The 24,067-nt window shown below is 47.0% G+C and overlaps 1 protein-coding gene and 1 pseudogene across 3 annotated transcripts in view; both read right to left on the reverse strand.

Moving 5' to 3' along the window:
• Positions 1–1,919: 1,919 nt before the first annotated feature.
• The window catches only part of SPECC1 (sperm antigen with calponin homology and coiled-coil domains 1), a 192,425-nt gene continuing 170,277 nt past the window's right edge, over positions 1,920–24,067 (reverse strand). For all 3 annotated transcript variants that reach the window (XM_062215713.1, XM_062215714.1, XM_062215712.1), the window contains 2 exons: positions 16,893–16,952; positions 1,920–5,456 (listed from right to left, as the gene is read on the reverse strand). In XM_062215713.1, coding sequence (XP_062071697.1) covers positions 5,367–5,456; positions 16,893–16,952 — 150 coding nt within the window. In that variant the 3' untranslated portion in view covers positions 1,920–5,366. The remainder of the gene's footprint in view (positions 5,457–16,892; positions 16,953–24,067) is intronic.
• LOC133777202 (cAMP-regulated phosphoprotein 19-like) lies at positions 17,791–18,309 on the reverse strand (annotated as a pseudogene).

A 24,067-nucleotide genomic window follows, 5' to 3' on the forward strand; every position in this document is an offset into this window, starting at 1 on the left:
AGATTCTCCTCCAGAGCCCCTCCCACAAAACAAATCCCGGTCCTGCAGATGTCTTGATTTTAATCCAATGAGACCAGCGCTGGACTTTCAACCTCCAGAACTGTAAGGTAACAGTTCTGTGCTGTTTTGGGCGAAGTTTCTAGTCATTTGTTAGAGCAGCAAAGGACACGAGTACAATGGCCAATAGTGTCGTCTGACCTCTAAAAGGCTAGAGGGGGACCCTTGACCCCAGCCTATGGGGTGGGTACAAAATAATCATTGCTTTGACTCCCAAAGGCCTGAACTTTGGGAGAGCTCCCTCCCTCTTGTCTAAAGAGTTGGGATTTGGAGCCCAAGGGAGTTTTCCTTCATCAATTTCCCTTGAAAATGATACTGGAATATCTACAAATTGTCAACACAGACAAGTTTTTCTCCAAGGCTGGGCTAAACATTAGATGAAGGCCAGGTTGTACCCTAGGCAAATGCAACTGAAAGCACAGTCAGTGTTGTGAGACACCCACAGCCGAGCCCACTGTGGGAACCACACGTGCACCATCTCCTGCTCACTCTGGGCCATGTGACCACTGGCTGGCAGATGGCAACAGACACACCTCCTTTTTATCCAACACTGTTCCACCTCCCCACCCCTTGCCTCCAAACATAGGCAGCTGAATTTGTGGGAGTTAAATATATTTGAGTTTACAAGGCTTCCCCAGAACTGTGTGTGGCTTGTTTTCCTTAGAGCCTTGAGCTGCGTGTCCCAGTGACTGGCTGATGCCCTGTCTGGGTCTCTGTGCCGGGCCACTGGATGAGCCCAGTGGATTCCCCTGGCTCCTGAGGTCTGAGACTCTGGCCTGGTCCTGACCTTGGGCTTCGCCTTTCTCAGGGCTGGGTCCCTCCCCAGCTGGATTTGTTTTCTAGGATTGGCCTTCCTAGGTCTAAGGCCACACATAGCAGTTAAAGAAGGCGGGGGCTAACTTTTCCCATGTTCTACTTTCTGTTTTGCTTCATTTTTTGGATACAAGAGTAATGATACCATGTCAAGAATGATATAAATAGTAGCACAGATGGACTAGTGGGAGGGGCAATGGGGCTTTTTTGGCTAACCCTATGAGATGTCCAGGCCAAATAATTTTATGGCTTAATTTCCATAATCTAGAAAAATTTCACTGAAAAGTTTTAGTAAGGCAGGAGAGTTAAGTTAGACTAAATTCATTTAAAGCATCTGGAAGAAGGCTTGGAGATCCTGCTTGGATGAGTGTGGTGTCATTTCATTCATGATACCAGAAGTAAGGTGTGCAAAGAAAGAAGGAAAAATGACGATGACCTTAGGGAGGTCAGGTTTCAAGTTTCTCCCCCTGGGAGGCAGCAGGTGATGACTCAAGTAGTTGGGTCCCTGCCACCTGTGTGGGAGGCCCAGGTTGAGTTTCTGGCTCCTGGCTCTGACCCAGTCCAGCCTCAGCTGTTGTGGGTATTTGGGGAGTGAACCAGCAGAAGGGAATGCTGTGTATCTCTACCTCTCAAACATAGAAATTAAGAAATGTGTATTTGTTTTGTTTTCTCCCTCTTGGCATAACTCCCTCCCACTGAGCGCTCCCCTTGGTGTGATCTCCAGGTCTCAGCTGGCATGTGTCACCCATGTAGCACTGCATGTCGTATGCACGGTTTTCACAGCCTGACAACGTCTTGTGAGGGCCCAGAAGGGTGATGTGCAGTCTTAGCTGTGGACAGAAGGAGGCAGGGGAGTCATCAGGCCCTGTCCCTTGTGGAAAGTTCCAGTAAGGCCCAAGACGGCAGCCAGCACTGGAGATGCTGACTGACAAGGGATACATGCAAGAAGTTGCTGCTTTGTTTTGCCAACGTTCTGTGTATGCTTGCTGCTTGGAAACAAGCAGTTATCAATAAATGTCACTGGGAAAAAAGAGACATCATCAGACAGAAACAAAATATATTTATTAGAAATATCACAGTCGCATGTCGTACGTACACTTTCATGTTAATAGTTAAATACATCTATGTCAACATGTCATACCCTGACAGTGCTTGGTACAATCTAGTGTGCTCTTGATAGAAACGAGACCACAGATGTATCCACTGCATTCAACTAATGTAGTTAAAATTAGTGAGCTACTCAGGATGTTACAGATTTAGCCACGCTCTAACCTGGCTTAGAGCGAAACGGGGGCAAATGCAGATGTCTAAAAGACTTTTTGAAAAGGCTGCACGGGAACAGCCTTTTCTGTGTGTCGCTGGGAGGTCATGTCACATGGCACTGGAGCCTTGGCAAGCCGAGAGCTGAGGCCGCGGCGGGCTGGCGGGTTTGCTCTAAACCACTCCGTCCTCGGTCTCCACTGGCCGGTGACGTTCCTGCCCCTCATGGGGCGGTCGGGGGAGAGCTGAGAGAAGATGGCCAGGGACGCTCTTGTCCTTGCCAGCTGGTTAATCACTTTGGGACTGGATTTTTGACTTTTGGCATCTGGTTTGAAAGTAGTTTACAACTGCTGTGCAACAAGTCAATGAAGAATAGAAACAAAAGACCAGCAGCGTTCTTGAAGTGCGAAGAGACTGGCATGAGAGAAGTTTCTCAGAATGTCACCCCCAAAAGGCAGGGGCTGCGATGCTACTCTTGGTCAGCTGTAATGCAACCCACAAAACAACTCCCAATGCGGAGATCCACATGGACTTTCTTTACGCCTTAAGAAACTCTTCTGCTCTTCCGAGTTTTGCATTTTCGCAGCCGTCTTTTGTGTAGAAATGACACCTTAAGAAAAAGCCAGGTAAGTTGGCTAGCTTCTGGCCGAAGTAAGAAATATGGCTACTGTGGCCTGTGAGAAAGCCTCACTCAGGAAATAAAACTGGGAACGGTACAATTTGCTGAGGAGAAGCAAAGAAAGCATCGGTTGCTATTTCCTTTTCTCGGTTTACCCATTTTCTACACTCACATTTGTGCTCTGAGCTCTCCAATTAAAAATGGACCTTTAGACCTTCCCCTTGGCCCAGCCTGGGAGGGCCCACTTCCCCCAAGTCCTGTGCTTCCATGCCCTGCTGGCCAGCACCTGGCCTGAGGAGGCCGCGACCTCTGCTGTCACCTCTGGCTGAGCCCGAGGGCCTTCCTCTCACCCTATGGCCCCTGGCTGATTCCCCTTCTACGTGCATGTCCACAGGCAGGCAGAGTGGTAGCCAGGGACGCCGCTGGAGTTATGCAAACCAATTGCACAGGATCTTTCTTTCCCATAACATTTCCTTCTTTCTTTTGAACTCACAGGGGTTCTGGGTCAAGTACTCGGTGATGGAGGAGGAGGACTGGTGCGGAGAGAAGGAAGTGGCATCCCCCAGCGTGGAGACGGCTGTGCCCAGAGCTCCTTCTAGAACATTGACGTAATCAATGGAAACAGGCCGGCAATCATGCTAACCACCTCTCCAGTATCCCAGGACCTCAACTGCGTCTGCTGCACAAAACCCTGAAGTAATCCCAGCTTAAACACAACCACCACCTGCTCAACCCAGCAACTTGGGGTTTTAGTCCCCCCCCCCCCACCTCAGTGGTGAGCAAAGCAGAAGCGTAGAGATAACGAAGATGCATCAGGTGAGTCAACAAAAGACAGGTGCATGAAGCAACACAGGTAATGATTTTCACTGGGACACACTCATCAGGAAGGAGCAAGTTAAATTTGTTCAAGCTTTCATTAGGAAACAAAGGGGCCAGTTCTGTAATTAATGCCAGTCCCGTAAACAGCAGCTGGACAAGCCCTGGGACTGCCCAGGCAAGGGCTCTCTCCTCTTAGTGGCTCTCCCATGGCCAGGCATCAGAGCTGCCTGGAGAACTCTGAGAATACACAGACTAGGTCTCTGGGCCCATTCCAGATATTCGGGATCAGCTGATGGGGTCAGGCCCGGAGTGGGTTTACCAGGAGCTCCTGCCTGAGCCGCAGGCAGGAACCACAGGCAGGCCGGGAGGCGGAGGCTCTGGTCTGGGCGTTGCAGCAGCCTGACGGTCAGGGATGCCCTGGCCTGCAGAGCCCGGCTGCTCCTTCCAAGGGCTGGCCAGGGGAGGAGACAGAACTCATGGCTCTCCCGGTACAGGGACTGCATCTGCAGCCTGTGAGGAGCAGCTGGGATCAGCCACCAGAGGCTCACTTTACACAGCAATGGCAAGAACTGGACTTCTCAGGGACCCTTTGTCAGAGGGGCACCAACACACAGGTATTTGGCACTTAAAACAGCACTGCACGGGCGCTTGGCATTTACCTCAGCGGCCTGTGTGAATGTGCCCCAGGGTCGCCGTGTGGTTACCTGCTGCCCGTGCTGCACAGAGGGCGGCGTGGCTAGGATGCTGAAAGGCAAAAGTGCACTTCTTTGTGTAGTATGAATAGAGCCGCCCCAACCACCCCCACAGACTTCTTTTTTGCTATGCAAATATGAAAGGCCTAAAAAAGTGCAGAGGACCAAGTCCTAGAATTGAAATACTGTTTAGAATCCACACCCTTGCTCGGTTCATTTGTGCAAATAAGTGAGGCCTGACAGACTTGGGCCCCTTCCCAAGCGCACAAGTGACCTGCCGTCAGGCTGTGCGTGGGACAAACGTGCATGGGTGTGAATGAGAGTGTTGGTGAATGGAGGACAACAGGTGTTGGTGGACGTTGCTTATGGTTTCCCTTCCAGCATGGAGGCTGGTGCACGTTTCCTGCTGCGGAACCCCTCGAAGGGCCCCTTCAGCCGGGCACCCAGGGGCTCCTCTGCACTCTCACATGCTTCGCTTTCATCCGGAAAATCGAGTGAGTTAAACAACAACAACAGCAACAACAAACCAAGTAATCAAGTCCTACAGAGGTGTCAACGCTATCACCTACAACTTGAGCTCCCAAAAAGGCGAGGCCACTGTGTGTTTCTAGGTTGCTCCAAAGCAAATGTTTCTTCTTCTTTTCTTTTGTGTGTGTGTATTTTTTGGGGGAAGAAGATAGGGAAGGGGACTGAGAAGGGCAATGTTTTTATAAAGGCAAATGCTAGCGTCCAAGTGTGACTTGGAGGTGCTGTCAGGGACGTAGTGTGGGTTTGTGTGGAACCACCAGATGGGACTAGTAGGCATCCTGCCTCCCATGGAGATGAGCCAGGGCCAGGGACCCTGGTGTGGAAGGAGAGGCCGTCCTCTGGAGAAACATCCCCCTGCAGAGCCAGGACTCCCCAACTCCCACTCCATGCACACTTGCACTGGACACAGGCACACAGCAGACCCCAGCTCTGTCTCTTATTTGTATGAAGGTCCACCTGGCGGGAGCTTTCCTTGGAAATCGGGCCAGCAGGGTGGTGAGTGGAGCAGGGCTGGTGGACAGTGACCGGGGACTTCCAGGACAAACCGCAGGTGCTGCCAGCTCTTGGGCCCTCCGGCTTTATGTCTCAAAGTACTTGTAGATCTGGGCCACGTACTGCATCACGCTCTGCCAGTCAGGTCGGTCTGTGTGCAGCATCTCGCTGAGCTCCTGCGGGGGAACGGGACAGGTCACAAGGGGCACATCTGAGACCCATTCCCACGAAGGGACTGGTGCTGCCCCGAAAGCCTCCGCCTTCACAGCGGAGGGCACAGGACAACACAGGCAGCGTGCGTTATACGTCGTGAGTTCACAGGACAGCCTTTCTTCTTAAACATTGGGGAGATGCTGTCGCTTCTAAAAATCCTAAGACATGACCTCTGATGGCCTTCCTCTTTTTAGCAATATAACGGCATGAAAAGCAAGTTTTGAACAGAGGCAGTCACCCATATCCTCCCCATCGTAAGATGGTTTCCACTTTTCTAAATTACATTCGAATGTACATTTTCAATTTCCCGGGCTTCCGTTACTGTGGACGTACTGTTAGGCTCTCTGGTTTTCACTGAACATTTTCATGCGGGAGTTCCCAGGCCGCTGCATTGTTTTGCTGCCTGCACACTGTCTGAGGGACTGACGTGTATCATGGACACGATGTGAACTGATGTCCACTTTGTCACCAGCACAGACTGCAGCACGCATCTTGGTGCGGTTTTATCTCCTTCCTAGCATTAGGTGTTACCATTTCTGTGTGGGTAATTTTGCAAGAGCACGCTGCCAGAAAGTGACGGGCAGGGGCTGGGTGCTCAGTCGAGCTTCTGGAAATTTGTGCCGCTGAGCATGTTTAATAATTAACTTTGGGATTGAATTTGGATTCTTTTGTGGTCACAAGGGAACAGTAGGAAAGGACCCTGATGTAAAGCCAGTGGAAAAATAAGGCTGAACTTCCTACATCTGCTCCTGGGTGCAACAGAGCCAGCTGGGCTGTTAATAAACCATTTATCTTCAGCGTCTACACCATCCAAATATACTTTACTGATTTTGCTCACTGGTTATACTAAAAATGTGTGGGCATATCACTGTTCATGGGGAATGAGTGGAAATGCAGCGAGTAGAACATCCTACAGAGATATGCCCAGAACTGTTGTAAGAGAAAAACACAACTTTCACAGAATACAAGGGTTTTATAAAAAGTCAGCTTCTCCCAGACTGCTGTAGTCAGGAGAGTGCAGGTGGACTAGAATCCTAATCACAGGACGGTTGCTTAGAAGATGAGACAGAGAAGAGATGATAAGGGATCAAGCTGAAGAGGAGGCAGCGGGGCTCTGGAACAGGAAGGAAGCCTGCACAGGCTGGAGAGAGGCCAAGCCTCCTCTGGGCGCCCACTTTCAGCGAGCTCGGAATTCAGTTAGCATTCACAGTTTGGGTGAGTGTTTCAGCTAGCGGTTGAGATGCTGTCTAGGGCGCTTGCTTCTCATACCCAGGTGCCTTGGGTTCAATGCCCAGCTCCAGCTCCAGCTTCCTGCTAACGTGCACCCCAGGAGGCAGTGGTGATGGCCAAGTAATTGGTTTCCTGCCACTCACCTTTAAGACCTGGATTGAGTTCCCAGCTCCTTACTTTTTTTTTTTCAGGCATCTGGGGAGTGAACCAGTAGAGGGGAGCGCACATTTCTCTCTCTCTCTCTCTCTCACAAATGATAATTAAAGTTCAGAATTAATTTCAGATGATTGCTTTTTTTTTTGGACAGGCAGAGTGGATAGTGAGAGAGAGAGACAGAGAGAAAGGTCTTCCTTTTTGCCGTTGGTTCACCCTCCAATGGCCGCTGCGGCCGGCGCATCTCGCTGATCCGAAGGCAGGAGCCAGGTGCTTCTCCTGGTCTCCCATGCGGGTGCAGGGCCCAAGCACTTGGGCCATCCTCCACTGCCTTCCCGGGCCATAGCAGAGAGCTGGCCTGGAAGAGGGGCAACGGGGATAGAATCCGGCGCCCCAACTGGGACTAGAACCCGGTATGCCGGCGCCATAAGGCGGAGGATTAGCCTGTTAAGCCACAGCGCCGACCCAGATGATTGCTTTTAAAAATAATATTCACAGACTATTTTACACACTTGAATCTAGCAATTAATTGCATTAAAATATTTTGGTCCATTGTTAACATCACATTTGGAAAAGTTCAAAGAAATGTTTTGTACCTGTTCAGGAGAAGAGGGACTGTTGTATTAGCAAAAATCTTATACTATGTGGCATTTGTTTGAATAAGTAGCTAACACCCCCACCTCCAATACCAGGCACTTCTGATTTCACTAGTGAATTCTATCAAATACTTAAGGAAGAAATAATACCAACTTATTGTCATCCAGAAAATAGAAGAGGAGGGAAGAGCTCCCAACTCATTCTAGGAGGCCAGCATTACCCTATCAGATCCAGAAAAAAACATTACAAGAAAAAGAAAGCAATTTCACACATGAATACAGACTTAAAAACCCTTAAGAAATGTTAGCAAATTGAATCCACTGATCTATAAAAAGCATAATGTATCATGACCAAGTGGGGCTCATCTCAGGAATGCAAATCTGATTAAACTTTTGTAAATCATGTAACTCATCATATTAATAGGCAAAAGAGAAAACTATATAATCATAACAATAGATGAAAAAAGTATTACACAAAATTCAACAATAATTTGTGACAAAAATTAATTTAAAAAAATTTTATTTATGTATTTTCATTTGAAAGGCAGAGAGAAAAATCTTCCACCTGCTGGTTTACTTCCCAAATGCCCACAGCAGCCAGGGCAGAGCCAGGTGGAAGCTAGGAGCCCAGAACTCCATTCAGCTCTCCCATGTGGGTGGCACGGACATAAGTAATCAATCCATCACCTGCTTCCCCTAGAATGGCATTAGCAGGAAGCTGGATTCAGAAGCAGAGCCAGGACTTGAACCCAGGCATGCTGATATGGGATGTGAGGATCCCAAATGGTGTCTTAACTGCTGCATCTCTCATGACAAAAAAGGCAGAGTTACAGAGAGAGAGAGTCAGACAGACAGACAAAAAAAATAAGAAAAACCCAAAGACCTAAATAAATGGAATCATGTTTTGCATTCATGGATTATAATTTCATTCAAAATCCCAGGAAGCTTTTTTGGGGATAGATATTGACAAACTGATTTTAAAATTTTTAAAGGCAAAAGTACTAACATAGCTGAAACAATTCTGAAAAGAACAAAATTAGAGGACCACATTTCAATTTTTTTTATAGAGCTGTGTTAATCAAGATAGTGTTATTGGCAATGGATAGGCATTTAACATAAATGGATCAAAACAGAGCCAAGAAATCAAACCACACAAATATAGTCAATTATTTTTAAAATGCATTTATGCATTTATTTGAAAGGGGGGGAGAAAGAGAGAGAGAGAGAATCTTTCAGCTGATAGTTCATGCCCCAATGGTTGCAACAGCCAGCGGTGGGTTAGACCAAAGGCAAGAACCAGGAACTCAATCCATGTCTCCCATGTGGGTGGCAGGGACCCATGTACTTGGGCCATTATTTGCTGCTTCCCTGCACACTAGCAGGAACCTGGACCAGAGGCAGGTAGCAGCCAAGACTCTATTTTTTTTTTTAATTTATTTTTTGACAGGCAGAGTGGACAGTGAGAGAGAGAGAGACAGAGAGAAAGGTCTTCCTTTTTGCCGTTGGTTCACCCTCCAATGGCCACCACGGCCGGCGCACTGCAGCCGCATCGCGCTGATCCGAAGCCAGGAGCCAGGTGCTTCTCCTGGTCTCCCATGCGGGTGCAGGGCCCAAGGACTTAGGCCATCCTCCACTGCACTCCCGAACCATAGCAGAGAGCTGGCTTGGAAAAGGGGCAACCAGGACAGAATCCGGTGCCCCGACCGGGATTAGAATCCGGTGTGCCGGCGCTGCAAGGCGGAGGATTAGCCTATTGAGCCGCGGCACCGGCCAGCAGCCAAGACTCTAATCAGGCACTCACTTATGAGACACTGGCACCTGAAGCAAGAACTTAACCTGCTGTGCCACAAAGTCCCTCCTCCCCCATCTACTGAACACTTCTCGTTGTGAAACATAATATAACTATAAAAAGGATATAAACTCGACATTTGTAATTCAGTGAGTTCTTACAAAGCAAACACGAGGTCCAGTCACCACCCAGACCAAATGCTAGAGCACTGAGAGCCCAGGACCCCTGGACAGCTGCTCTCCTTTACAGCCTGCCATGTGTGTCTGCACTGTTGCTCTGGCAAGAAGGACACTTCTGCTGTTCACAGGAAGCTGAGTCTGTTCTTAAGAGTTAACTCTGAGGAAGGACAGACACACAGGCTAACTACCCTTTGTGACTGGCACATTGGCTCTGATACGGGGAAATGACTCTCCAGTGTGGGTGACTGTGGGATGGGCTAGTGTGGGATAGCCATGGGATGCTGAAGACAGAATAGGTCAAAAGAAGAGGAAAAGGCTCCAACCAGAAGAAAATGAACTCTATTAGAAAATAGGCTAAGATGGGGCTGGTGTTGTGATGTAGTAGGTTAAGCCTCCTGCTGCAGCAGTGGCATCCCTTATGGGAACTGGTTCAAGTCTGTGCTGCTCCACTTCCAATCCAGCTCCCTGCTAAGGAGCTGGGAAAGCAGTGGACGATGGCGCAAGTGCTTGGGCCCTACACTCCTATGGGAGACCTGGAGGAAGCTCCTGGCTCCAGATAGGCCCATCTCTGGCCTTTGCGGCCATTTGGGGAGTGAACCAGTGGATGGAAAACCTGTCTCTCCCTCTCTCTGAAACTCTGCCTTTCTTCTGTATGGGCATCAGTTAGTGTCCTGGATGCTCCATTTCTGATCAAGCTCCCTGCTAATGCACCTGGGAAAGCAGTGGAAGATGGCTTAAGTGTTTGGGACCCTGCCACCCATGTCAGTGACCTGGATGGAGTTGCTTCAGGATGGCCTAGCTCCAGTGGCCATTTGGAAAGTCTCTTTGTAACTCTGCTTTTCAAACAAATAAGTAAATCTTAAAAAAAAAAAAAGAAAAGAAAAGAAAAGAAAAAAAGAAAAAGAAACTCTGCCTCTCAAATAAATACATTTTTTTTTAAATAAAGGTTAGGAATTTCCCCCAACATATTTGGTGTTGACAAATTTATGATTAGTAATAGAAATTGCTACAGTTTTATATTTTATTAATTTAATAGCACAAATTTAGTAATATCTACTGCCCATCACTGTTTCAAGCTCTTTTCCTTTGGTTAAAAATAAGACACTAGTACATCTGTGCCCAGCGCAGCACTGAATATTCACAGCAGCTAACATGTGAAAGCAACTCAATCGTATGATAATGGATGAGCAAAGCACAAGAAATACATCCAGTGGGATACTATTCAGCCTTAAAAAGGAAGGAAACTCTAACATGCTAAACATGGATGAGCCTTGAGGACATTATACTATGTTCAATGAGCCAGGCACAAAAAAGACAAATACTGTGTGATGCCACTTATTTGAGGAACTTGGAACAGGTACATTCGTAGAGACAGAAAGTAGAATGTGGCCACCAAGGATTTCGAGGGGGAGTGGGGAGTTAAGAGTTTACTGGGTACACAGTCCCAGTTCTGCAAGATGGAAAGGGTGCTGGAGATGACGGTGGCGATGGCTGTACATCTGTGTGAATGCACTCATTGCCACTGCACTGTACACTGTTATGATGGCCTCATGTATGTTTGACCACAATAAAAAAACAATTTAAAGAAGAAAAAAAAAAGGCTTCTTACTCTTGGGAGCTCACAGTCTTGCAGAGGTAGGGTAGGGAAGGCAGCAACAGCCACATAATCAGATAAATTATAGTATAATATGGCATGTGATGCATCGTGCTATGAATAAATCGTGCTTTAAGAGCCCAGCAGGTGGACACGCTGTTGCAGAAGCGAGGCCACAGTGTGGTTAAGGGCAGGGACTCTGAGAGCCAGCTGCCTGGCTTTGCTCTTGCCTTTGCTGCTCATCAGCCACGAAACCTTTCGTTTAACTGCATGTGCCTCAGCCTCCCACAGCAAAGTGCACGCACCTTGCAGACTTGGGTGAAAATGCCCACAGTGATACTTGGCACACAGTAAAGATGAAGAAAAAAGTATGCATAATTAGGCCTGAATGAACCCTTATAATATACTTTACCGAATTTATCTTTATAGTACAGAGTAGGCTCAGGGTAGGCCAAACACCCTCAAATCCTGAGGTGTGGGGTGGGTGATGAGCTGGTGGTAAAGAGGCCGTTTCAAACACTCACATCCTGTATCAGTGTGCCTGAGTTCGAGTGAGGACTGCTAACTCCTAATTCCAGCTTCCTGCTGATGCACACCCTGGAAGGCAGCAGGTGATGGCTCAGGTAACTGGGTTCCTGCCAACCATGTGGGAGACCTCAACTGAGTTCCTAGGCCCTGGCTTTGGCTTGTCACAGCCCTGCTGTTGCAGGCTTTTTGTAGTGAACCAGTGGATGGGAACTCTTCGTTGTATTTCTCTGTCTACCTCCTGAATACATGGGATAATTAGTGGGTTAAGCTGCTGTTTGGGGTTCCTGCATCCCATATGAGTAATCTGAGTCTCAGCTAGTCTGCACTTTCAATCCAGCATCCCACTTATGCACCGGGGAGGCAGCAGATGATGGCTCAAGTACTTGGGTTCCTGCTACCCACATGGGAGACCCAGATGGAGTTCCAGTCTCCTGACTTCAGCCTGGCCTGGCCCTTGCTGTTGCAGGCGTTTGGAAAGTGAACCAATGGATGAAGATCTCTCTTTCTCTCTGAATTGCTCTATCTTTCTGTTGTTTTTGCCTTTTAAATTCTTAAAAAATAAGTCCTGAGTGAGGAGTGATCTCCTTTGCTCGCAGGGGCCTAGAGGAAGTCAGTTTGTTGGGGCCGGCACTGTGGCGCAGCAGGTTAATGTCCTGGCCTGCAGTGCTGGCATCCCATATGGGCACTGGTTCTAGTCTTGGATGCTCCACTTCTGATCCAGCTCTCTGCTATGGCCTGGGAAAGCAGTGGAAGATGGCCTAAGTCCTTGGGTCCCTGTACCCGTGTGGGCCATTTGGGGAGTGAATCATTGGATGGAAGACGTCTCTCTCTCTCTCTCTCTCTCTCTCTCTCTCTCTCTCTCTCTGCCTCTCCTCTCTCTGTGTAACTCTGACTTTCAAAAAAAAAAAAAAAAGAAGTCAGTTTGTCTGTCGTGATTGCCTGGTGACTGTGCTGGCTCAGGGGGCAACGGCTGGAGAGCCAGACACATCAGCCCTGCAGGACACATGTTCTGACTGTGTGGGAGGGACAGTGATGCCACAATCTCTTTCTCCAAATTCTTTCTCTGAGGAGTTGCTTAGCCTTGCAATATGAGGGACAAAACCCTATCACTGCATGGTGGCTGAGGAGGAACACTTCCTAAAATTTGGGGAACATCACAGAGCTTCACTTTTAAAGATCTCATCTCTGCTAATACTTATAATCATTTGAGTATGTACATATCAGGGAAGGTTCTTTCAGCATAATCTCATAAAACTCGACTGAAGACTTGGGATTAATTACTGCTGTTATTTCTGGTTGGGTGTACTTTAAAAACATCATGTGTTGGACAGGCATTTGGTGTGCTGCTTGGGATGCCTGCATCCTGTATCAGAGTGCCTTGTTCAAGTCTCGGCTCTGTTTTCCATCCAGCTTCCTGTTGATACATACCTGGCTGGCAGTGGATGATGGTCTAATCCAGTCCATCATCTCCTTCGTGGGAGACTGGATTAAGCGCCACAGTCCTGTTTTTTTTTTTTTTTTAAGATTTATTTTTATTTATTTGAAAGGTAGAGTTACAGAGAGAGAGAGAGAGAGAGAGAGAGGTCTTCCATCCATCGGTTCACTCTCTAAATGGCAGCAATACCATTAGGTATTGCCAGGCTGAAGTCATGAGCCAGGAGCTTTATCCAGGCTCCCTCGTGGGTGCAGGGGTCCAAGCACTTGGGTCATCCTCCTCTGCTTTCCCAGATGCATTAGCAGGGAGCTGGATTGGAAATGGAGCAGCCGGGACTGGCACCAGAGCCCATATGGGATGCCGGCACTGCAGGCTGGGGCTTTAACCCCTTGGCCACAGTGTTGGCCCCCAGAGTCTTGGTTTTAATTTGGCCCAGCCTTGGTTGTTGTGAGCATTTGGGGAGTGAATCAGCAGATGGGAGATCTCTCTCTCTCCCTCATTCTTTTTATAGCTGAGTAATATTCCATTGTGTATGCACATACCACATTTTTTTATTCAGTCATGAGCTGATGGACATCTAGGTTGATTGCATATCTTTGTTATTGTGAATTGAACTACATAAATATGCAAATACCTATCTTTTTCATATGCTGATTTTGTAATTACATTTAAAAAATTAGTTATTCATTTGAAAGACAGTTACAGAGAGAGAGGGAAAAAGAGAGAGAGAGAGAAAAAGAGAGAGAGAGAGAGAGAGACCTTCCATCCGCTTGTTCTCTCCTCAAATGGCTACAATGGCCGAAGCTGGGCTGATCCAAAGCCAGAAGCCAGTAGTTTCTTCCAGGTCTCCCATGTGGGTGCAGGATCCCAAGTACTTAGCCCATCTGCTGCTGCTTTCCCAGGTGTATTAGCAGGGAGCTGGATCAGAAGTGGAGCAGCTGGATGCTGGCGTTGCAGGCAGTGGCTTTTTACATTATGCCACCATGCCAGCCCCTTGTAACTGCATTTTTAAAAAAAATATGTATTTACTTATTTGAGAGGCAGAGGCAGAGAGAGAGGTTTTCCATCCATTGGTTCACTCCCCAAATGGCTGCAACGGCTGGAGCTACGTGGATCTGAAGCTGGGAGCCAGGAGCTTCTTCCTAGTCTCCCATGTGAGTGCAGGGGCCCAAGGACTTGGGCCATCTTCTACTGCTTTCCCAGGCCATAGCAAAGAGCTGGATTGGAAGTGGAGCAGCCAGGCCTTGAACCAACGTCCATATGGGTGCCGGCACTGCAGGCGGCGGCCTTACCTGCTACACCACAATGCCAGCCCTGTAACTGCATTTTAAAGTATGAATTCCACTTCTTTAACAGTTAAAGTTCTATTTCTTTTTGAGTAAGTTTTGGAATAATATTTACATTTAATATTTGAAGAGATATATTGATATTCCTTTAGAAAACCATCCATTCTGCTTCCAATTTTATTCACGAAACACTGTTCATAGTATCAAGATTTCTCTAACAGTTGTAGTTGTAGTTTCACTTTTCCATTTCTCACATTCCCCATATCCTCTGAGGTTATAGAATTGTATCTCACTATAAATTCAAGTTAGAGTTTTCTGATCACTGATGAGAATAAACATTGTTTACAATGTGTATTGGCCATTTGTGATCCTTTTCTGTGAGATGTCTACTCTAGCCTTTGAGACTTCTCTCCTGGGTTATCTTCTTTTTTTTTTTTTTTAAATATGTATTTTATTCATTTGAAAGAGAGCGAGAGAGAGAGAGAGAGAGAGAAATGCACCAGGGGACAGGCAAAGAGCCAGGAAAAAACCATCCACTGGTTCACTCCCCAAATACCCACAACAGTTGGGGCTGGGCCAGGCCAAAGTCAGGAGCCGGGAGCTCAATCCAGGTCTCCCATATAGGTGGCAGGGGCCCAAGGACTTGAGTCATTACTGCTGCTCCCCAGGGTATGCGTTAGCAGGAGGCTGGAACCGGCAGTGGCTTCTATTCCTCTTTCCATGTCTCTAATGTTTAAAAGTAGTCTTTCTTGTAAATCTGCTTCCTATTTATTATCTGTAGTTCTGGCAGATAATCCTCTCGCCAGGGTATCTGCTGAATAGCTCCAGTGGATCGTTTTGTCTTTTTGATTGAGAGCACACTTTTCAGCAGCCATTACACTAGCGGCCCAGGAGCTTTCTGCCTCAGGATACAAGTGAAGGGCTTCATGCAGCAGGGATTTGATAAATTCGTACTGAAAACCTCATCTGGACCTGTTTTCTTTTCTTATAAGAGAGTTTCTTTTCTCTCCATCCACTCCCAACAAATTCAAGGTGGGGACAAAATTTCTGATCACCACCCTAGATGTCAGGTGGAACTTTAAAAATTTCTGATTTTGAAGCCGGTATTGTGGTGTAGCAGGTGAAGTTATCACCTGCAGCGCCTGCTGGCATCCCATATGGGTGCTGGTTCAAGTCCCAGCTGCTCTACCTCTCATCCAACTCCCTGCTAATGCACCTGGGAAAGCAGTGGAAGATGCTTAGACCTCAGCACCCACGTGGGAGACCCAGATGAAGCTCCTGGCTCCTGGCTTTGGCTTGGCCCAGCTCTGGCCATTGTGGCCATTTGGGGAATGAACCAGCAGATTACCCGCCCCCCTTCTTGCAGTAACTCTGCCTTTCAAATAAATAAAATAAATCTTAAAATAAAAATTTCTGATTTCACTAAGAGAAGTAGCATGTGATAGGCCTTGGTTTTATGGCAGGGGTTTCTGTTTCTAACTCAGGGCCTTGTCTCTTGTTCTGGTGTGGGCATTAAATAAAGTCTGTAGCTTTATATCCATTTATTACAACCCCTATACCCCCACCCCCACCCCCACTTCCACCCCCTGAGGCTGTCACAGTCTCAGTTCATTCTGTATGGTTCTGATTTTCACTTCTTTTAAAGACTCTGGCTTCGGGCTGTTTCATATCCTTCCTTGAGAGCTCAGCTTTTTATTATTTTTTTCTCCTTTTGGGAAAGACAGGTAGACAAAGAGCTCCCATCCACTGATTCACTCCCCCACAGGGCTGCAATGACTAGCTGAGCTGGACTGACTAACGCTGAGAGCGGCAAACCCGGTGTAGCTGTACTGCTTAGTGGCAGGGATCCAGTCTCAGACCTGCTGCTGGAGCTGGGAGCCGGAGCTGGGACTTTGAACTCAGGTACCCCGATAGGGATGCAAGCGTCCCAGACAGCATCTTAGCTTTCAGGCCAAACGCCGGCACCTGGATACTGACATAGTTTAGAATCACATTTATTTTTCCAAATAGTTCTAGGTGATTTGAACAGGAGGGCTTTAACGACAATTCAGTCCACTGTGTTTCCAGAACTGAACACTATCCATAATGAAACTTTTTTTTTTTTGACATGCAGAGTTAGACAGTGAGAGAGAGAGAGAGACAGAGAGAAAGGTCTTCCTTCCATTGGTTCACCCCCAAATGGCCGCTACGGCTGGTGCGCTGCGTGGATCTGAAGCCAGGAGCCAGGTGCTTCTTCCTGGCTTCCCATGCGGGTGCAGGGCCCAAGCACTTGGGCCATCCTCCACTGAACTCCCGGGCCACAGTAGAGAGCTGGACTGGAAGAGGAGCAATGGGGACAGAATCGGTGCCCCAACTGGGATTAGAACCTGGGGTACCGGTGCCACAGGTGGAGGATTAGCCTGGTGAGCCACGGCAACGGCCCCTAATGAAACTTTAATGGAAAAAAATTCTAAATCATATATGATCAAACCAATGGGGTAACTTTGGTTTGGGAAAAACAAGCAACAGACCCTTTGCAAATGGACTCCAATGTTCCACAAGAAGTTGTTTAGTTCTTTCTCATATGATTTAGAATAAAGTATCAGGAGGGTGCAAAATAGCATGCTTACCAGGCTGGGTTTGATGCCCACACTCTCAGCTGCTTCGAATGCCAACAAGAGATTCCTTTTCTAGTTTAAAAAGACAAAGAAACCAGAATCACCAACTGAAAATAGATAGTTTTTGCTAGGAAGAAACATCAGTTGACATTCCCACAAAGATTAGCCACTATTATAAAACGAATAAGTCAAATATGCAAATAGCGGTCACAGTTTAAGGAAGAAAAAAAGATCACCACATTGTAATTGCCATCAAAATTACATCATCGATTGACAAGGATAAATCTGTGTTAGGTTACTTTTTTTTTTCTTTTTCTTTTTTTGTGCAAAACTATTGTATTTACAAAAATGGCACAAAAGTGAATTCAACAGTCAATGCACATGCATACGTCATTCACATCTTCAACAACAAAAGGTATTCTACCATTACAGAACTGAGTAAGAATAGTAGCTTCAACGGCAGCTGTTAAGCACTAGAGTCACATAAGTTACACCAGAATGGGCAAATATTGCCCAAGTAAAATTCTACTGTTAAAGCTGAAACAGGTTTAAGGCCATTCAAGTTCAACCACAGAAATACAAATCTTTTGGAGTTCCATCTAGTTGTGTTTGAATTATGTAACTTTTCTTACAACTTGTGGTCTTAAACTTCTGTTTTACAAAATCCAAAAGGAAAATACAGAAAAAAATCAATACAAGAGGTTATGTTAAATAAGAGTAACATACAATGCTATAATTAAGATGAAGTAAGTAAAGCCAAACCATTAAAATTGTAAAACTTGTTACTTGTTGGAACCTACACTAGGAGTTAGGCAATATATACAATTATTTTCAAGTAGATTACGTTGCTCTATCATGTCTTTATCAGTGCACTGTTTAATCAAAAACTCTACACATGTATATTCCCTTACAATAGCAGCACACACTACTGCTACCTGCAAAGCTGTCAGTTTCAAATGACTCAGAGAATGAAAGGAAGTAAGAAGTGGATAGGCAACATAGTAAGAGAAATAATGGGAATTAGAAGATTCATGCAGTTCGGCTCTTTTAATCAGCCAGCCAGCTTGCTAGCAACAAGGGATGGCTTCCGTTGAGGAAGGTCCCGTGCAGTGGGAATGTGGTCACCAGTGACCTCCGTTTTATCCGGGGCTGCAGTAGGAAGTTGTTTGTTTTTCATTTTTGCTTTTGCCATGTTGTAATCTCCAGAATCAAGGTATTTTTGCCCTTTCTGCAATCGTTACCTTAAGAAATCTGAACCTCCGGGCTTTTGTCCCAGATGAGGATATCTTGCTTTTAATTTTGCTGCTTCAGCTTTCTCTGGACTAGTCACTTTATCTTCCATTTCCTTCTGCTCCTCCGCGGAGGCTGTCTCGGGGACTTCCGCGGACATGCTGCTCTCTCTGCCTAACCCCGCTGGTCCGGCTTTCAGACGCCTACTTTTTTTTTCTTTTCTAAACTTTGTCAAGACTTACTTAGGACTTCCAAACTCTGTTGTGTAACAAGGTTGTTTAACCATGGTGCCATCCCCCAAATTACCACCATAACATATGCACACAGTTAATCGAATGATAAACTATCCCTTCTCCCCAAGCCTGGCCCTGAGGAGAGCCAGTTTTAGACTCCTTCTGGTGACTACCAGCTCCGCATTGCTGAAATATGCTTACACAAGTATTTCTGGATTTGTAAAATGGAGGCATTGTCTCCTGATTTCCTGCCAAGACAAATGAGGACTTCGGCACCACGCATCTTTCTCTTTCCCTCCTGGGTCACATAGCTGATTTCATTTCCTGTAATTCTGTCAGTTACGTCTGTAACATCAGTTAGGGACAGCACTTCCTGGCTCCATTCTTTGATAAGGAGTAAGTTCCCCTTGTCTTTTCTTCACCTTGTCAAATTTTGTTCTTTGAAACTACTAAAACCTAGGACATGTTCTTCCTTTTCTGGAAAGCCCACTTAAGCCCCTCCGTGCTGTCTCACTGGGGCGATCCTGAAAGCTGAAAACAATACTCAGGATTCACATGGTGCAAGTCCTGATGAGCTCTCCTTCTCCATCGTCCTAAAGTCGCGACCCTGCCCTGCTCAAAATATCATTTCAACAGGATTCTCCTCTTTGTTACTCAACCAAATGCTGGAAACCACACAACTTCAGGTTGCTCCAGATTTGGACCCTGCCTTTCTTCAGAAGCGTGTCTTTCTCTTTGTTTTGGACTTTTCTGATGAGAAGAGCTTTATGCCTCCTTCTCACTGGCCTTTCTCCTTGTGATTATCACTGCTTGTAGTCCAACAAAGAAGACCTGCCTCATACTTGGACTGCAGCCTCTCTGCATAGCGTCTCATCTTCTCCTTATTATATCCTCAAGCCCTTAATCACAGTATCATTTACTGAAATCCTTCGGCCACCCAGAACCTCCTATCAGCTTTGGCATGGATCTCCCCGATTCAATAGCGTACATTCTTTGGTTTTCTTCTTTAAGCAAGGATATGGGGGAGGTACTTTTTGTTTCTCTTTTCTATCATCAGGCTTGGTTAGCCGTTTGGCTGGACAGAGAACTCGAGGCTTTTCTTGCATGTGAATAGCTCTGCTCCACAGTGAGTCCTGGTTGTAGCTTCTTTCTGAGACTCTTCCGGCCTATTCTCTGATATCTCTTATCCAGATGAATTTCAGAATTATTTGGTCATGCCTCTCCACCTCCATAATTCATTTCAAAGCCATTATGATTTATTAAAATTTAAATTGGTACATTAACATAATTGAGAGACAACTGTCACCTACATATTCATGTTTTATGTTCCTCATTACGGTTCTACAGTTTTATACATTGGGATTTTATACACATTTTTGTACGTTTTCATGTTCTGCCCTGCCCTGGACATCTGCAGCGCTGAAGCCAACTCGCTGCTCCAGGAACAGCAAGACGCGGCTTGTGCGCGTTTTCGTCTGTGGGGGAGGCCTGGGAAAGCTGCTGATCTGTGGTGACCTTGCTCAAGCTGCCAGCGCTCTTCCTTGAAATCCAGGGAAATGAATGGGGATGGACTGGAAACCTCTCACTTGTTTCCACAACACTGCTTTGTTCTGCTGAGTTGGCTCCTCACTTCCTTCAACTTTGCTCACACTGGCGCTAGCCATCTCCTACTTCAAGGCAAATGAAGCTTTTGTCCTTTTTAAAAACCCTGTTGCAGTTAGTTTTTGAGGAAGAAGGGAGCTTGAAAATCAGTTTTTAGCTACTGCTATTAACAGAAGTCAAGATACAAACATTTTTTTATGGTTTTTGAGTTGTAATGCCAAAGACACCATACCAATCTTCAGTCTTGGCAATACTGCCCATTTTCTGATGCCCTTACCTACACAGAGTATTAGGGTTTCCAAAGTCTCTGCCAAGAATGTCTGGCTAAACATAATATTTTATTGTTTTTCAAAAAGATTTCTGGCCGGCACTGCAGCTCAATAGGCTAATCCTCCGCCTCGCGGCGCCGGCACACCAGGTTCTAGTCCTGGTTGGGGCGCCGGATTCTGTCCCGGTTGCCCTTCTTCCAGTCCAGCTCTCTGCTATGGCCCGGGAAGGCAGAGGAGGATGGCCCAAGTGCTTGGGCCCTGCACCCGCATGGGAGACCAGGAGAAGCACCTGGCTCCTGCCTTCGGATCAGTGTGGTGCGCCAGCTGCAGTGCGCCGGCCGCGGTGGCCATTGGGGGGTGAACCAACGGCAAAGGAAGACCTTTCTCTCTGTCTCTCTCTCTCACTGTCCACTCTGCCTGTCAAAAAAAAAAAAGATTTCTTTATTTGAAAGAGTTGGAGGGAGACACAGAGAGACAGATCTTCCATCCACTGGTTCACTGCCTAGATGGCCACAATGGCCAGGGCTGGGCCAGGCTGAAGCCGGGAGCCAGGAGCTTCATCCAGGTGTCCCACGTGGGTGGCAGGGGTCCAAGCACTGGGGCTGTTTGCTGCTGCTTTCCCCAGGCCATTAGCAGGGAACTGGATCAAAAGTGGAGCAGGCAGGGCATGAACCAGTGCCAAAATGGGATACTGGTGCTGTAGGCGGTGCCTTTACCCACTATGCCACACGCTGGCCCCTATTTTGGTGTTCTGTTTGATGACTTGTAGTTGAAGGAGAAGGCATTTCTAGACCAAACGTTTCATACAGAATTCCCCCAAGACCCTCTAGTATGATTCTAATGAAACTAGTTCATACTGGAAAATTGTCTCTCAATGCTCTGAATGATGTAACATGGAATATGACTGAGACCAGTGGTATTTAGGTCACAAAAATGACTTTTATTTACTTTGGTGGCAGCAGGACACCAGTGACTAAGCCTCATTATCCTAACACTCTTCCACTGTCAGAGGCCAGAGGAGAGGCAACAGCCATGGCCACTACGGAGCAGGAGGGAGCATGCCCCAGGGGTGCTGGGAGTGTTGGCTGCAGCTCTGCCCATATAGGCTGGGTGGAGTGAGAGGCATCAATCAGTCTCTGCCCTGGATAGGGGAGGAAGGTGCAGGCCTGGGACCTTAGGATTCTAGGACAGTCTGAGTCCCCAACCCATGGTGCAACTCTGTCACCTGGCTGGCTAGTAGGGGCTACACTAGTGCATATCTCACCTGAAACTAGTGGGAGAAAGGATGCCAATTCCAGAATTTCTCATCTCCTTTTCTTTCTTTTTAAAAATATTTTATTTATTTGAAAGACAGAGTTACAGAGAGAGGTAGTTCCAGGGAGAGAGAGGTCTTCCATTCTGCTGGTTCACTCCCCAAATGACTGCAACAGCAAGAGCTGAGCTTATCCAAAGCCAGGAGCCAGGAGCTTCCTCCGGGTCTCCCATGTGGGTGCAGGGGCCCAAGGACTTGGGCCATCTTCTGCTGCTTTCCTAGGCCACAGCAGAGAGCTAGATTGGAAGAGGAACAGCCAGGACTCGAACTGGTGTCCTCAAGGGATGCCAGTGCTGCAGGCTGGGGCTTTAACCTGCTGTGCCACAGCGCTGACCCCTCTCCTCTTGTTTTCATATTTCATTTCAGACTCTGACATAAACACCCTCCACTCTAACCTGGATCTGTGGGGAGCGTAAGAGAGCTTCATGTGCTGACAGATGAAAATGCATCTTTTTATCAAGAAAAAAAAAAAAAAAGTAACAACAAAGCCTTCCAGGACCAATTCACACACCCCTCCCCCCATGACTGTAAATCTCTTCACTATCACAGAAGACATCTTTGTTAGCTCTTGTCGGAAACTCTCTCTTCAAAACCACTGTCGAAGTTACCTGGTTTAATTCCCTCCACCCAGGTGGGAACAGCCCAGGATTTCTGAACTCCGTGGGATATTGAGAGCTAGATCAGACAAGTTTTAGATTTTGATTCCAGTAGACTTTTTACAAACATAGGCCTCTCTAAGTGCCCTTTCTGATGTACGTGTACAACAAAAGACACTCTCCAAACAAAAAATTTCCCGTCACCGGGCAATTACCAGAACCACGCTCTGGCCCAGGGGCTGCACATGCTGATCCACTTATCCTAGGGAGGTCTAAGGTTTCACGTCAACCAGCTGGTTCTCTTTGAAACCCAACTTCAAATGTGCCTCTTCCAGGACAACCTACCCTGCTTTTTACCCACCCCTCTCCTCAAGGGCTTCCTTCCATTGTGAGTTTTGCACACGTGCTCTGCTTTACATCATGTTAATTCACCTGTGTTGACGCATGGTTCAGAAAACCCTTGCCGGCTGCTGTAACAGATCTGGCCTTGCTCACCCCGCGGCACACTCATCACACCACAGGTAGTCACGGAACATCGTCCCAGCACTGCTGTCATGACTTGGAATGCAGCCAGGACGGGAGCATTTAGGAAAGAGGGGTGGTGAGTAGGCTGTAACCAGCAAGCAGAGTTCTGGGTGCTAGGACACAAACCCAACTCCAGTTGACCAGGGGGCTGTAAAGCCAAACAGAGCCAAAAATGAAACATTCCAGGTTTCTGGAACAGACTGATTCCAACACCACTGGAGGTGTCTCAATAGCAGACGTAGTGTCTCTGCTATAGCAGGATAGGTCCAGGAGAAGACTCTACCCGACAGGTAGGAAGTAGGGACCTCTTCCATAGGGAGGACATGGCGATGTCTGCCTGTCCTGACACATGTTTCCATGTCTACAGGAGGTCGCTGGATAGTTTTGCACATGTATGGGAAAGGAAGGGTATAGGGTACAGGAAAGACAGGTGTCCACAGCAAGACAGGTTTTGGTTAGGAGGAAGTAAGGCTTACAATTCAAAGTGTGAAAGCTAACACTTTTAAGCCCATTACTTTCCAACAGATCCATATTGATTTGAGGACAAAGAAACCAGATCTGCTGACTGCATGGAACATTTTCAGGAAGACAGAGGAGCCAGGAGCTTCTTCTAGGTCTCCCACCGGGTTCAGGGGTCTAAGCACTTGGGCCATCTTCTACTGCTTTCCTAGGCCATAGCAGAGAGCTGGATCGGAAGTGGAGCAGCTGGGACTTGAACTGGCGCCCATATGGGATGCTGGCACTGCAGAAGCAGCTTAGCCTACTATGCCACAGAGCCAGCCCTGCTCATAAACTATTAATCACTTCCACTATAGGTAGTTTAACATTTATGAGTCTTAGACAGAAAAAAAAAACATACTGCACACATTTTAAAAGTGTTAATTTACCTTTGTATTAGCAGTTAAAATACGTATTTCTGATTATTTTGAATTGCTTTGTGCCAACTACATACTCAGCTATCTTACTAACATCAGATCAGAAAGGCTGGGACTGAACATTCGGGAAGGTGAGGAGGGAACGGATGACACGGTTAGGGTAAAAGTCTGCATCAGATGCTGTGCCACCAGACCACCTCAGCTTTTTTTCCCAGCTCTCTCTGCTGGGTCACTCTCTTCACCCAGACAACAAACCCTGGAGGACTCCAATTTGTTCCCGGGTACTTTTCTCTCTCTGCTTTTGCTGTGGTTTGGATATAGTTTTGTGTCCCCTAAAGATCCATGTGCAGGAAGTTTGGTCTCAGTGTGGTGATGTTAAGAGGTGGTGGAACCTTTAAGAGGTAGGATCTGAGGGAGGTGATTAGGCTTTGGGACATCACCACTGGAAAGGACTAATGTGGTTCTTGTGGAACCCTGGTTAGTTCCCATGAGAAAGAGTTAGAAAAGATTGAGCCTGGGCCCTCAAGCTCTCTTGGCTTCCTGCC

The sequence above is a fragment of the Lepus europaeus genome, chromosome 18 (assembly GCF_033115175.1).
Source record: "Lepus europaeus isolate LE1 chromosome 18, mLepTim1.pri, whole genome shotgun sequence".
In the NCBI taxonomy this organism is placed as follows: Eukaryota; Metazoa; Chordata; class Mammalia; order Lagomorpha; family Leporidae; genus Lepus; species Lepus europaeus.